The following is a 14,416-nucleotide window of genomic DNA, read 5'->3' on the forward strand; positions in this document are numbered from 1 at the left end:
TGTCCCTATTGTACAAGACAATAGGATTTTTTAAAAAAAGGGAGGTTTTTGGTGGGTTGTTTTGGTTTTTTTTTTGCGAGAAGGGCTACTGTGTTAGGAAAATATTCGTAGTAGAAAGGATTATGAAGGACTGGAATGTACTGCCTGCTGAGATTGGTGTGTCTCCAACACCTGTGATATTTAAAATGACTAAAAACACCCTGGACAAATCTGCACCAATGTTAACCACAGCACAGCTTGAAAACGTTCACCTCCCTGCCAATTCTGTCATTCTGTGGTTCTTAATAAGGATTTACACCAGTGTTCCTAGCAGAGCTGTACCTCTGTAATAAGCACTGTATGCTCTTCAAAACAAAATAACCCACCTTACCTAATTCTAAATGGAGGATCATCACATTTTGTACACATAACAAAGAAATCAGTGGATGTGTTTATTTCTTGTGATTGTCATATTTTAAAACATATCTAGGTATTATCCCCATTTTTCAGAGGAAAATTTGGATTACATAAAGCATGATCTTCCTAATCCCAAGCACAGAAAACCAAAGAAAGAGCATAAGAGAACACAGATTGTTTACTTTCAGACCTAAATGAAAATTGTCCTTTTATGTCTGGGTATACCACCATATATCTCACAAATAGAGCTGATTAAAGTACAGAAGTGTCAGGTTCAGAACAGCAGTAAAGTCAGAACTGAGGAATTTTAATACAGAATAACATCAGAGGAAATTAATACCAAATCTAAGTTTGTAATTTCGCTTTATGTTGTTGTGTTAAACTGAATTTTTTTTTCCTCACACAAAGGAGCAACATAAATACTTTGGGAAAAGATTTTTCCTATGATATTCCTGAAGTATGTGAAAAATACATATAATTACCCAAAATAAAGCTTCATTAAGTTTCTGTTGTAAAAGTCACACAATTCTTTTGCACACAATTCTTTAGTCATCTAAAAAATAATTTACGGCAGTACACAAAGTAGTGCTGTGTTATAAATGTTTTGAGTCACACAAAAAATTAAATCTTGTCTTTTTCATGTTGATTTTTGCAAATTAAAGGATCTAATTTGAGGTGATGGACATTCAAGTATAATTTTCTGTGTATAGTTAGAAGTACTTCACTACCAAATGATACGACTGTTTTTACACAGAGATGTTAAAGAAAAAGTAAAATTAGCATACAAGCCAGAAGTAATTTCTGTGCTTGAAGGAAAGCTCAATAACTGATATTCAGGCTTTCACCTCTCATGTTCACTCTTTTTTTAATCAGTTGTATTCAGCTATTTAGCATACTAAATATTTGAGTTACTCTTTCCTAAAATTGTTTCAGGACCCATTGTTATGTCAGCCATTTACCACATGTTTCTAACTGGTATTTTAATAAACCTGTCTGAATTATTAGAAAGCCAAAACTGTGTAAAACTATGGGCTAAAAATACCACTGTAAAAGAAAATATGATCCTTTGAAAGCACAAAAAGCAATGGGCCTCAGAAAATACTGGGGTTTATCTCATGTATTGCTCTTACTCCTAAGAAAATCTATGAGAGGATTTGACTGCAACAAGTTTGTATTTGTATATGTGTACTGTATAAATCAAGCATTCCACTTTTGATCTGAATTCTAACTGAATAGTCAGCAAAAGAGGAAACAGCTGAAATGTAATTGCTGTGAACTCAGGACAGATGTACTAACAGAAGACAAAATTGAGCACAGTTATACAGAGATAATCAAGAGAAAAATCCAGTCACACTTCATGCCAACTTACTGACTCAATTGTTTAGTGAGTGGATCCAAAGATTAAGGATTTATTACTCACATCCCATTGAAAGCTTCAATCAGAAAATTGCAGAGAATATTAAAGCAAATAATATCAAATTATTTTCTAAGATTCCAGTATAAACAAAACTAAATCCTTATTTTTTTAATCTCATGCTGTGCTCATTTCACAGGGTGAAAGAACACACAGAGAACAGAAAAAATGAGAAATACCTCACTTACTGATGCAGTGCTTGAAAGCCACATCCCTGGTTCATCCCTGGTGCTGTGGACAGCAATGAAGTTAAAACACTTAACATCACCTCAGTTTTGATTACCACAAAAGTAAGGGTTTAATATATCAACTAATCAAAGAGGAGCATTAAGAGGAGGCTATATTCATTAAATATTCTGTAGACAAAAAACCCAAACACCCCCAAACCCATGGATATAAAAATAAAATATATTCTATATTTTTAGAGATATTGTCTTACTGTTTTTGCAATACCATATGCCATCAATATTTGCAAAAAGCAGTATTATCATTTAAGATGCAGTCTACATAGATGCTGTACCATTAGCATATTTTAAAAGTCCAAGTGCAATATTATAAACCACAGAGCACACACACAACACACACACACAAAATAATTCAGTATGTATCATAAGAAAGTATCCCTTTGCCATTTTTTCTCTGAGCTTTTTTTCTAAAAATGTAAGTGGATCTTCTGGATGAACAATAAGTACACCACAGAGCAGCACTTCAAAAGAAGCTGCAAATTAATTCCTTGTATTTACAGCAAAGTATCATCTAGTTCTGAAAACTGTTAAAACAAGCAACAGTTTACCAGAATCTTTTAAAGTAATGCAAAATAGAGGCATTTTGCAGTACTTTACTTCTTATCAGTTCCCCTTCATTCAATTTTTAAAGGTAATATTGCATGTATCAGCATAATTCCATTGGCAGACTTCTGAGTTTAGGATAGTAAAATAAGTAGCATTTCTTTAGCAATTCCTACAAAGAATTTCATTGTTTTAATGTGCATTAAAAAAAAAAAGAATGTATATAAGATTGGATAATTTTATTTACTTAATAAGAAATGGAATCTAAAGCAAGTTTAATACTATGAGGTAAAGAATATGTTGAATGGACAAAAATTGATCCCGTAACTAACACAGAAAACAAAATGCAGCTAAAAAATATTTGCTTTTCAGGATTGTTTTCTTATACAATTTTACATTATCTTTTAGTAACAATGCACAATAACCAATGAACCATTTTTTCTCATTTGTCCTTTAGCTATCTTTAGCTATCAGCTAAAGGACATGGATCATTTACTTTTGGACTTTCAGCTCACATGCAGCAAGAACATTCAAAGTATAATGTGTATGGGCAAATTGCAATTATTTAAGTAAATATTTATTGGAAATGATAAAAAGCTCTTGTGCCTGCTAAAAGTGTCAAAACATGGCATGCAATATTACTCTCCTTTCAAGATATGGCCTCTTGCTTTTATTAAATTAACAGGGAGCTTGTGCTTGAATCCTTTTCAGGAAGCATGGTGAGAGGACAAAGAAAAAGAGGAAGGCTCTAAATCAAACCCATGCTGTGGACAAAGAGCAAAAGCCACGCATGGCACAGAGGCAAAAAAGGCAAGTTGCCCCACGGCCTGCAGAGGCAGAGAGCAGGGCAGGCAGGTAGAGGGAACAGCCCAACAGGCCATCCATGCTCTAATCAGTCCATGTGAAGGGACAGACAGACAATAATGTAAATTGGAAGGGATCTCTGAAGGCAGCTGAACAGAAGCTGTTGGGATGCCCCATTTTTGGAAGTGTTCAGAGTCAGGCTGGACAGTATTTTGAGCAAGCTGATCAAGTGAAAGAAAGGTGCTCCTGCCCATGGCAGGGTGGTTGTACTAAATGTTCTTTGAAGGTTCCTTCCGACCCAAACTGTTCTGTGTTTCCATGAATCCCAGTCAAGACCAATATGAAAAGGTGAAGACAAAATTAAAGGCCATTGTCTTCAGTTTAGACATCTCAATATTTACAACACTAGTCAACACACCAATTCAACCTTAGCATCTTTTCAATCCTCTTCCCAGAAATGTAATTTGCAAGGTGTGGCTGATTGTTGACTATGTTAAAAAAATAGAAATGCATCACTTATCATTGTAATTCATGGCATGCAATGTTTTAAATAATAAACACCTAAATGGTTTTTTACCACAAATTTTCCTATGGGCAGATTCCCAAAGCCATTCCCAACATTGGTAAGCTACTCCCTCTGCTGGATAAGCCAGTATGTGACTGCCATATTTTATTTCAAGTTTGTTTCATAGATTGTTTGCCTTTCCCCCCACCCCTTTTTCAAAGAAACTTTCAAAACAGTTTTGAAAGTTCTCCAACACAAGAAATCCAGTCTATCCAGTGATATACTGGAATGCAATGCCTCTGTTTAACATTTGAGAATATTAATTAAATAAGGAAGAAATTTTAACACTTTGTCTTGCAATCCTCATTCAAGTACTCTAAAATAATCCTTGGACTAGGTGCAAAACAGGAAACAATTGTGTCAATTATGCCAAGAAATCACAAGTCCATCCCCAATATCTTCACCCTTTCTTCTTAACACTTTAGCCATTTACCCTTCATGGCAAAATTAATTTGGGTCCTAGGGCAGAAAAATCTTAGGCCAGCTCTTCATCCATATTTACTTCTAACTTTGTAAGAATACAGCTACCAACTACAGTGAAGTTGTCACACACAAGAGTGTTTGCAGCATTACAGTTTTTGCCTGACTTTTAATGAATACTGTTTAAAAGTAAATCTGGATGAGGACAGAAATCAGACAGGAAGGAAATTCTCAGATCCAGCAGGGAATCCTAAATTATCTGGACAAGATTACTTGGACTTCAGCTTGTTTGGATCATGTCCAAACCACAACCTCATCATAAAAAGACTTAAGGAAATGTCCATTTTATAACTCTACATCCTTAACTTTGAGACTATGTGCATAAATGTTCTAAGGTCTCAGCTTTGATGTTCCTTAATAAAAGGATCAGTATCATCTCATTTATCTTCACACCAAGCACCCTGTAACTTCATAAAGAAATTAAAATATAAGAAAATTAAATAAGAATAATGGCTAGATATCAGCAAGCAGCATCTAAGAAACAAGAAAAACATAGAATAAAAATATCTTACACAGGGTAATTTTTAACTGGTTCTTTTAAAAAAAGTCTTCCTTTAATCTTATCCTTAATTCTTTCATTTTTAGTCCATTAACTTAATTTCACTGCTGCTATAATGCTGTTATAGCTATAATGCTATAACTTTTGCTTGGAAATGTAGATATGAGCTGTTTTTTAAAGTGCTGAATCAAGAAAGACACTTCATGGTGGTACATCTTATATTTTGGGGTTTTGTGCTTAGAAAGCAAAGAATGACCTAGAGACAGACTCCCAGGATAAGTACTCAGTCTACATGGCAGCACTGCTCTGTAATTATTGTAATTGGCTCAAGATTCCTTTATTCGTATTTCTATGGAAATCCTGGCTGTAATAGCCGATTGCAAATGGGGTCTATTTTGGCAGATAAACATATCAGGATATCTCTTAAACTTGCATTTGTGCATTGTGCCTTTTTTTTGTTTGTTTGTTTGAAGGAACCTGAAAAACAGCTGCTGCAGATTTGGTAACAAGCAGAGGTGAATATGACAAACAGGGAGGAAAAGATAGAAACACAGAGAATCACAAAATTGTTGCAAATTCTAAGGGCAAACCTACCAGCCCTGTTCCCCCACAGTCCTTCACGCTGTGCCAGTTTTACTCTCTGATATTTTATGAAGTCTATTTACTCTCGTGCCAACAAGAATACCTAATCCAATATCTGAAGCACAATCCAGTGTCATCTTTGCGACTCACACGCGGTTAGAAAACATAGATTGCAGCCCCTGCACTCATGAGGAAGGAATTACCTGGCTGGAATCTAGAGGTTCTTCTGTAATTAACACAGAAGTTAAACGTAACAGGGAAAGTGCCAATGCAGTTCACCAGGTTCGTCTTCATTTATAATCCTCTTTTTACATAGATTATAGAGCAGAATTGCTTTGTTCCATCTTGTTACTGTTCCTAAAGTTTTCATAAATCATTTGAAGCATGCTAGCGACAAAACGAGCAGAACAAAATCATGCCCCAGGCAGCGGAGAGCAGTGGGAGGGATGTGAGATGCCCCGGCCAGCGCTGAGGGGCGCAACGAGCCGGGCCCAGGGCTCTGCTGAGGGCCGAGGGGGAGCCTCCGTGGGGGAGGGTGGCGGTGGCTCCCTGCCACAGATGTTAACAGGGGAGTTTGTGGTCCCACCGGCTCCAGTGGGACCAGGCTGCGACCGCCTGCACACCCAGGGGGTGGCGGAGGGCCAGGGGCGGCGGAGACGGCGGTCCCACACTTTGGGGACGATGTGCGTGTCCCCGCCAGGGCGGCCATGGCGCAGGAGCGCCCTTCCCGCGGGCGGGCGGCCTCCCGAGGGGCAGCGTGTTTGGGAACGCGCTGCGGGACCAGGCCGGCCCGGAGCGCGGGTGATTCCCTCCTGTAGAACCGCAGTGCATCGCTGTCACGGAGCGCCGGAGCCTCTCCCGCGCCCGCACACGGAGCTGTGCGCTCGGCATCCCCGCGGCACCTCGGGCGCAGCCCCCACGGCCGAGCCCCGAGGGAAGGGCAGAGCCGCGGCTGAGCCGCGCCGGATGGGGCGGTGGCTTCCGCGGGCCACGCAGCCGCGGCCGGGCCGATGTGGGAGCCGCGGGGCGCGGCGGTGAGGGCGGCGGCGGCGGCCCTGCTGCTCGGGGCCGGCGCCTGCTACTGCCTGTGGCGGCTGGCGGCGGGCGGGCGGCGGGGGCGGCGAGCAGCGGCCGAGCGGGGCCCGCCGGCAGGTGAGGGCCGGGGCAGGGCGGGCCTCGGCCCTGCGGAGTGCGGCGGGGCCGGGGGAGCCTCCGCGGGGCCCTGCAGCGCGGCTCGGGGCCCGGAGGTGGCTCTGCGCCCTGACAGAGGCGGTGCCACAGCCCGAGTCCCGGCCCTCCATAGGCGTGTGGCAACCTGGGGCACTCTGGAGTGTGGTTTATTTTTAGAAAAGCCTATTTATTTTTTTTTATTAGTTCCCCAAAGCGTAGGTCTGATCAGTGTGTTTACTTATGTTATTGCAGTTGTGTTCCCCCTATAATTCAAAGCTAAGCGGGATGTGTTTAGACGAGGATGAAAAACGATTTTATGTTTGAAGTGAGCTATTGAATCATCATAATTAACTTTGATCTCTTTTTTTTTTTTTTTTAACCCTGAAAGAATACCATGGTGTTTGCCTGGCCAAATGCTGATGTAGAGCTGTGGAATTTAAAGCCCTCTTAGCTTCTCAGAAGTCATCTCGAGTAAGCTGTGACTAGTCCAGCAGTCACAGATCAGGTTTCATGGCTCTTCAGCTGGCTAAATAGTTGTGCCTCCAACCTGGCTGAAACGGCCTTTGATAACATTTGTTGCCCTTTTATAAAGGTCAGGTACTCCATTACATCATCCTGACTCAGAAGCAGCCTTCCTCCTTGTTTTGAGTGATGCCATGATCAGCAGAGTTCCTAACATCGTGGCTGTTACTTTGTCAAAGGATCTCAGTGTACTTACCAAAGTGCCATTATTGTAATTTCTGGAAGTAGTAGTCTGTAAACTGGAAGTTTTGTTTCCTACAGCGCCCAGACAGATTTTCACATTTCATTTTGGGGACACAAAAAAAATTCCCAAACCATGTTTGGTGAATATTCCTAATAATTTTGCAGAGGAAATTTGCTATTGGTTAACCAGGAAGTAACTCACTGCAACCTCTAATTGTGTGTTCCTTTTATTCTCCACCTTCAAAAGAGGTAATTAGAGGACTCAGAAAAAGGATGGAAATCTTAGTGTCATAAAACAGTCTTTTTACCATGACATGATTGGGCACAACATTAGAACAATATGTCCTACAACTGAGAGCTAAATTTCAGCTTTGTAAAAATCATTAAGTAGCAACTAAGTGAAATGTCTCAAACTTAGTATCAAGTATTTAATTTCTAAATGTTGACAGACAGCAGTCCTCCAGTGTCAACCCATACCATGGATGTGGATGCTCTACAGAAACTTATTCATTTGCTCCAGGCCACAGATGATCCATTAATTCAAGAGCAAGCTTTAATCACTCTCAGCAACAGTGCTGCCTTCTCTGTAAATCAAGTGAGTATTGTTCTGTAGAAAACAACAGTGTCCAATGCCAGCCAGTCTGGCAGAGGAGAGCTGCTGTTTTGCTAAAGAGTGACACAGGACTGAAAGCTAGGACAGCTTGTGCTCTAAAATCTATTTAATGTCTTGCCTTAATTTCTGCTGGCTCAAATAATATAATTCATCAGCTTCACAGAATTTATTGAATTATAATGTTTGGACCACTTAAAGTCCTGAACTTCAAAAGTGCTGTAAATGTATCTTTTGTTTGCTTACAATTATGTAATGTTAATGAAAAGGTTGAATACTGGGTTAAATACTTTCTGGTTCAGATCTAAAGTTTAGTGAGATAAACTATATTTTTTGCCCCTCACAAAGTTGTGTGCTGTTTGCACATTTAGCAATTTTTCAACTATCAAGGCATCTCCAAATCATTGGGACATAGAATGCAGAAAAACTTTGAGCTGGATGCCAATTTTGATGCCTTTTTAACAGTTTAACCTCCAAGGTCCCACCCTTTTTGCTACTTATGATTGCCATCTATTCTGGCTTCTCAAAATGGCTTTCTTAATATAAATCTCTTAGAATGCAACTGAAGCATAAAGCTCATTAGACCATTTAATTTTTTTTAAGAGCAGTATTTTTTTTAAAAAGACAGTTACAGTCTAAGTGAGAAAGATTAAAAACAGTAATAAAAACAAGTGTAATGGAAAAAGTTTCAGAACTTCTAATAATATGAAGCTACATCTTGAAATTCTGCCCTGTTCAGGCAGGACTTTTAGGTACTGCAATCTGGCTCAGTTGTTCTATTAACTCATTATCAAGTAATTTCCTTTTATTCTTTATAATGTAAAGTGCTTTAAGCATGCTTTGCAGACCAGATTTTAAAAGCAAAGGTGATGTACTGTTGTCAAATAATAGCAACTAATACTTTTGTTCCAAAGCAGGACCCTTCTTAGTTTCAGTAAAGCAGTAAAGCAGTATCTGCTAACACTCTCTTTAAACAGAGCAGTCAATTCTGAATTCTTCATTCACATACTTCATTTTTGTCAATATGGAGACATTGAGGGAATGCTTCATCATTTTAATTGAATTTTTAAAAATCCTATGAAATATCTTCTATATTTCAGGATACAATCCGAAATTTGGATGGTCTTTCTGTTATTGGAGGGATGCTCTCCAACTGCGTTCCCAAAGTTAAAGAAAAAGCACTAAATGCACTTAATAATTTGAGTATGAATATTAAAAATCAGGAAGAGATACAGGTAAGATTCTCAATGGGAAAAACCAAAGTAACCAAGGCAAAGAGATAGTATAGGTCCTTCAGCATATCTGTTAAATACAAGCCAGGATGCCAAAATGCTTTGATGATAGATATACAAGTCAGCAGATCTGGATGACTGACAGGGTAACTCAGAAATGCATTGCTTCACTGGCATTTACTTTTAAAATAAAAGAGGAACCTATGCAGTTTGTGTACAGCTTTCACAAAATACTATTAAAGGGAGATTGTTCTGCCAAGATCATAGCAAAATTATGGGAGGTAAGATGATTTCCAAACATGCCTAGAACATCACCAGTGGCTGTTTAACAGAATGGATTGCAGATTGAACTTGCCAGGACTCCTTAGGTGAGGGAGAAGGAAAGAGGAATTGAGCCCCTGGGTTTGTACAAGACCAATTTTTCAGGTGATACTTCCATCTTAAAAGAAAAGCATGTATAAATTAGAATACGTTCCACTGGTAAATACAGTACATTCTATGGATATGAAAGGACTAAACATCAAGAAAAAAGAAATCTATCTGATTAATCAATAGATCAAGAAGTGTCCAAGTGGTGAGCTGAGGCAGATTTGAAGACTTACTAGTTAGTCTCAGTAGCTTGAGAAAAAGGTAGTGTGACTGCATGTGGTATTTGCAGCACCTTAGCAATAGGCAGTTTTTATTAAGTAGTGCTTGTCAGTATTTGTCTAGGGGTATAAGTAGAAAATAACTCCTTTGGTAAGGATAAATTACTTTTTTCCTCAGTTAGGACTCCAAGATTCATTGTATATTGCCATCCAGAAGAAAAATTGGTAAAAATAGTAGTTAATGTCAGCTGTTATTACTGTTCCTGCAGTGTGCTCCAGTAAATGCACCACATGGCTGGGAGAAAGGATTTAATTTCAAAGCTTGTCCTTAGCTTGTTCTCAATATTTAAGATGTTAGTTATTTATAAGTGATTTTTTAAACAACTCCCTAAGGCAGCTGTGTCACTTCTGAGATGGAGGCAAAGCAATTTAAGTTTTCAGAGCAAGTTATGTTTCAGGAAGATTAGTGAGCATAATGCTGCATGGTCTGCTTCTATCATGCCACTAAAATGTTTGAAATATTCAGAACAAAAATGTACTTGTTTCCAAGAACCTTTGCCATTCAGCCAGCAATGCTCAGGAAGCATTTATGTTATTGTAGCTAGGCCATTGATACTATTTGTGACAGAAAATATGCTTTTATTAAGAACTATTCTCTCTTTATTTCCTCCCCCCTTTCCCCAGGTATTTGTTACACAAGTTTGTGGGACTGTTGAGTCAGCTCCCCTGAACTCTGATGTGCAGCTAGCTGGACTCAGGCTGTTGACAAATATGTCTGTTACCAGTGACTACCACCAAAAGATGATAAACTCTATTCCATGCTTTCTTCATTTGCTTTCAGAAGGAACTGAAAGGACACAGGTACTGGGTAGTGTTATTTTTACAAGCCGTTTTATGAAGCTGCTTTGCTTACCTTGTTTCTTAACATTTTGGTAAAATGGTTTAAACTGTGCTAAGAAAAAACAAATATTCATTAATGATAACAGATTTTATGCACTAAAATATGGATCTGTATCAGTTTCACAATATAAATTCAAAAACAGGGGAGGGAAGGGAATCTTGGTAGTGGAGCCATCAGGCTACAGCTCTGCCAAAGCAGTGCAGGGTGCCTTTACCATTGCAACTCCAGAATTCTCTTCTGCTCTAAACATTGCTACTGCATCACAGAGCAAGGAGAACCTGCATGGGAAAGGCTTCACTGATGCATGAATCTCTGTAGGGAAACATGCCAAGCAGTGATCCTAAGCTATGGACTTTAGTTCTGTTGTGCTTATGACACCTCTGGCAACCTTAGTGACTGCAAGTGGAAATCCTGCTTATTTGTGACTTGTTGTAATACTGAAACGAGCTTCAGTGAGGGACCAAACTCAGCTTTATTCAAGATGTTGTGGTACCATCAGTGTACGTGGTTGCTTTATCAGATCAAAACCAGTTTTCCAAAAAACTCATTTCCACTAAACACTTATTGTACTTAAGTACAGGAAGTAATATGGCCTTTTCCTAGTGTTAAAAGACCAGCATCACAAGGTCCAAAAAAGCACAAAGGTGTATTTGCATATGCTTTGGATCATTTTAAATGCAGTACTTAAACATCTTTGTATTGTAAACATATTCTGCATTTGGCCTAGGACTCGTTTATGGGTCTTGCCTTATTTTGATGTTTAAGTCAATCTGAATTTGCTTCTAACATGTCTATACCTTGGTTTTCCCTATACCAAAATACTCAAGATATTGGTTTAACCCATTTTGCCTTTTCCTCCCCAAGTCAACTTTGACATTATTGACACCCATTAGAGCTTTACTTACTGTTTTGGAGCTTTTAAGTGAACTTGAACATTCCTCACTTCAGATTCAAGTTTTGAAAGTACTTGTGAACTTATCTGCAAACCCAGCCATGACACGACATCTTCTCAGAGCTCAAGTAAGTTTCTTGCTTCTTCATTTTATTTTTGGCATATATACATGTGTACCAGTTAAAATATTACATGCACTAGAAGAATTTTAATGTATCAGAAATATATATGCAATTCCAGAATAAATTCTAGACACTGCTTGGCTAAAATCAGTAGCTAAGTGCACATTCTTTTACAGGTGGCTTTATCCCAGAGGGTAGTGTAATACAGATACTGTACTAAGAGAGGGAGATGCACAGGGACTTGGAGACAGTTGGTTATACTTCTTGTGCAACATTCCAAATAATCAATAACTTGCAGAAGCTTATTCTCACCTTCCCTTTCCACCAAAGGGGTAATACCATGAACTTCAGTTTGTGTTATGTAAAAGGAACCCAAAACTTTATCTTCAGACACACAGTCAGTGTAAAGATTGAAAACTATCAAATAGAACTGGTACTGTAAGTGATCCTTCTCAACTGCTGCTTCTATAGCCAATGTACTGGGCCAAACCCAACAAGTTCCACTGGAATCCCCACCCCTTTATTCAAATGCAGCCATAAAACTGTTGCCTCTCAGTGCTCTTTCCCTGTGCATTTACTTATTTCTTCGTGGAGAAATTTGTGTGACATTTGCTGTGTTGGCTTTGGCACACAGGTTTCTTTTAGTTTCAATTCCTCACAAAGTCAGGGGCTGGAATGGTGCTGCATCCTCATCCCCATCCCCAAAGTAACTTTCTTAAAACGTGCAGTGGCATTTATTTGTGAGCTACCTGCCATGAGCAAAGCTAGTCTAGATAATGCTGTCTTTTCATTATTCAAATGAGGTCAGCATAGCTAAATATTCAATTCTCTGTTAGGTGTATCATTTTTCATTTATCAGATATGCTAACAAAAATATTCAGGGCAAAATCAATGTGGCTGAGAAGGAAAGGAGACCCTGTCTTCCAAATGGAATTTTCCAGACAGCCATATTTTGGAGATTGAAAATACAGAGCATTTATTAACCCATTGATGCACAGGCCAGTCTTTTCTAGAGAGAAAATATGCACACTGTGCAAGTTTCTGACAGGAGCTCACAGTGTACTGGGATTTCATACAATTTCTATACGAAATGGTTTAGGTGCACATTTTTTTCCATTTTCTTAAGTGTGATTTAGTTCCATGTACTTACTGCTGGTGATTAAGTATGGACTATTTCTTCAATATCCTAGATGCCATCATTGGTGTTATTTTTTGACAACTGTGTAAACAGAGATATTCTGGTTCGAGCCCTGGCGTTTGCAGCAAACTTGAAAAAGAACATGAAGGATGAAGAAGGCACCAAGACAGAGGAATACAGTGAAGACTCAATTTTCTTCACACTCTGCAGGGACTCTGCCCCATTCACTCAGAGATTGGCATCTTTGCTGCATCACCCTGACACAGAAGTGAAAGAACAAGTTGTGAGAATATTAACACAATAGTGTTGTTTTCTTCAAACAGACTGACCTAATGAAAATATCTAATCTTGGCAATTCTTTGCTAAGAAAGCCTGCAACAAGTAAACAATACAACAATGATGGAGGAAAAAAAAACCCCTAAATACTATCAGATATTTTTTACAAGCAAGAGAAAAGCAATAGCTTAATTATTACTGATAAACCACTGCACAGTTGCTACATTTATGCAAGGGGGGCAAACAGTTTAAAACTTGAAAACATTTATATGTAAAATGAACATTTTAAATGGAAGTCAATGAAAATGTCCTTTGCAATATCAAAGACCGTTTTTTTTACTTTAAGTATTTACAGCTATTGAATAAATATCTCATTAGAACTGTGCATTAAAGATCTAATAATTGGAGATTAGGCATTTATATTTTATTAGTCTACCTATGAAAATGGTACAGCTGAATCTTACAAAATAATATTAAATAAAAACAATACCAATCTATCATTGGCTTCCTACAGAATTAGTATCTTCAATGAAAGCTGCATACTAAAGTCACCAAACCTAGGTTTTTTCGTCATACCTGTATGGAATTTATTCTTAAAGTCCATTTTTGTATGCTTAGTATATTCACTCCATTTAGCCAAACTGCAGTGCAATTAACCACAACTGTGAAAGGTTTCTACACTTGAACAAAAATTGAAAGGATTTTATATTGCTTTAAAGTTGTCACTTTAGGGAAAGCAGACGTATATTTTAAAAGTATTTTATTAGGAGTCAAGGATTATCTGCAATTGCAATTCAGCATTCTCATTAAAAAAAAGTCTACAGGAGCAGTATCACACACATTTTTACAAAAGCTTCCAATTCTGTAGCAGCCCTTGGGCTTCCTTTCCTTGGATATCTTTACTCCTTTTTTTTTCCTGCAATTAGAGCATCACTGGAATGAGCGCTTCTGCAGAATTAGCCCACATAAAGTTTTAGTCATCAACCCAGCATTACTTCAAAATGAAATGGAATCCATACAAACATCACTGTAAAAGAACCTGAACAGAGTTTCCTTGATGATCAGAAAACATACTGGAAAATACTTCTAAAACCAAACTACTAAAAAACTTCCACTACAGCGAAACTAAAAAAGGTGTCAGATGTAAAGACTAGGAAAGTTTTCCACTTTGTTCCATTTTTAAGAGAACTGTATCACCTAAACTGTTACCAAGTGCTTCATCTTTCTAATTTAGCATCCTCACTGCTCTGAGAGA

General features: G+C 38.4%; 1 protein-coding gene across 2 annotated transcripts; it reads left to right on the forward strand.

Annotated features, from left to right (window-relative positions):
- Positions 1 to 6,538: 6,538 nt before the first annotated feature.
- On the forward strand, positions 6,539 to 13,658 carry ARMC10 (armadillo repeat containing 10). 2 transcript variants are annotated; one of them, XM_036400656.2, is made up of 6 exons: positions 6,539 to 6,680; positions 7,853 to 7,998; positions 9,114 to 9,248; positions 10,517 to 10,693; positions 11,682 to 11,753; positions 12,938 to 13,658. In XM_036400656.2, the coding sequence occupies exons 1-6, from the start codon at positions 6,539 to 6,541 to the stop codon at positions 13,187 to 13,189; spliced, it is 924 nt and encodes a 307-aa protein (XP_036256549.2). In that variant the 3' UTR covers positions 13,190 to 13,658. The 2 variants fall into 2 exon arrangements, with proteins under 2 accessions (XP_036256549.2, XP_036256550.1); XM_036400657.1 differs by having other exon boundaries at positions 6,549 to 6,562.
- The last annotated feature ends 758 nt before the right edge of the window (positions 13,659 to 14,416 follow it).

Source organism: Molothrus ater, chromosome 5 (assembly GCF_012460135.2).
Source record: "Molothrus ater isolate BHLD 08-10-18 breed brown headed cowbird chromosome 5, BPBGC_Mater_1.1, whole genome shotgun sequence".
Taxonomy (NCBI): Eukaryota; Metazoa; Chordata; class Aves; order Passeriformes; family Icteridae; genus Molothrus; species Molothrus ater.

Coding starts and splice junctions, on each gene's coding strand:
- ARMC10 (XM_036400656.2), top strand. CDS start 6,539: ATGTGGGAGCCGCGGGGCGCGGCGGTGAGGGCGGCGGCGGCGGCCCTG. Junction 6,681..7,852: donor CGAGCGGGGCCCGCCGGCAG/GTGAGGGCCGGG, acceptor AAATGTTGACAG/ACAGCAGTCCTCCAGTGTCA. Junction 11,754..12,937: donor GACATCTTCTCAGAGCTCAA/GTAAGTTTCTTG, acceptor TCAATATCCTAG/ATGCCATCATTGGTGTTATT.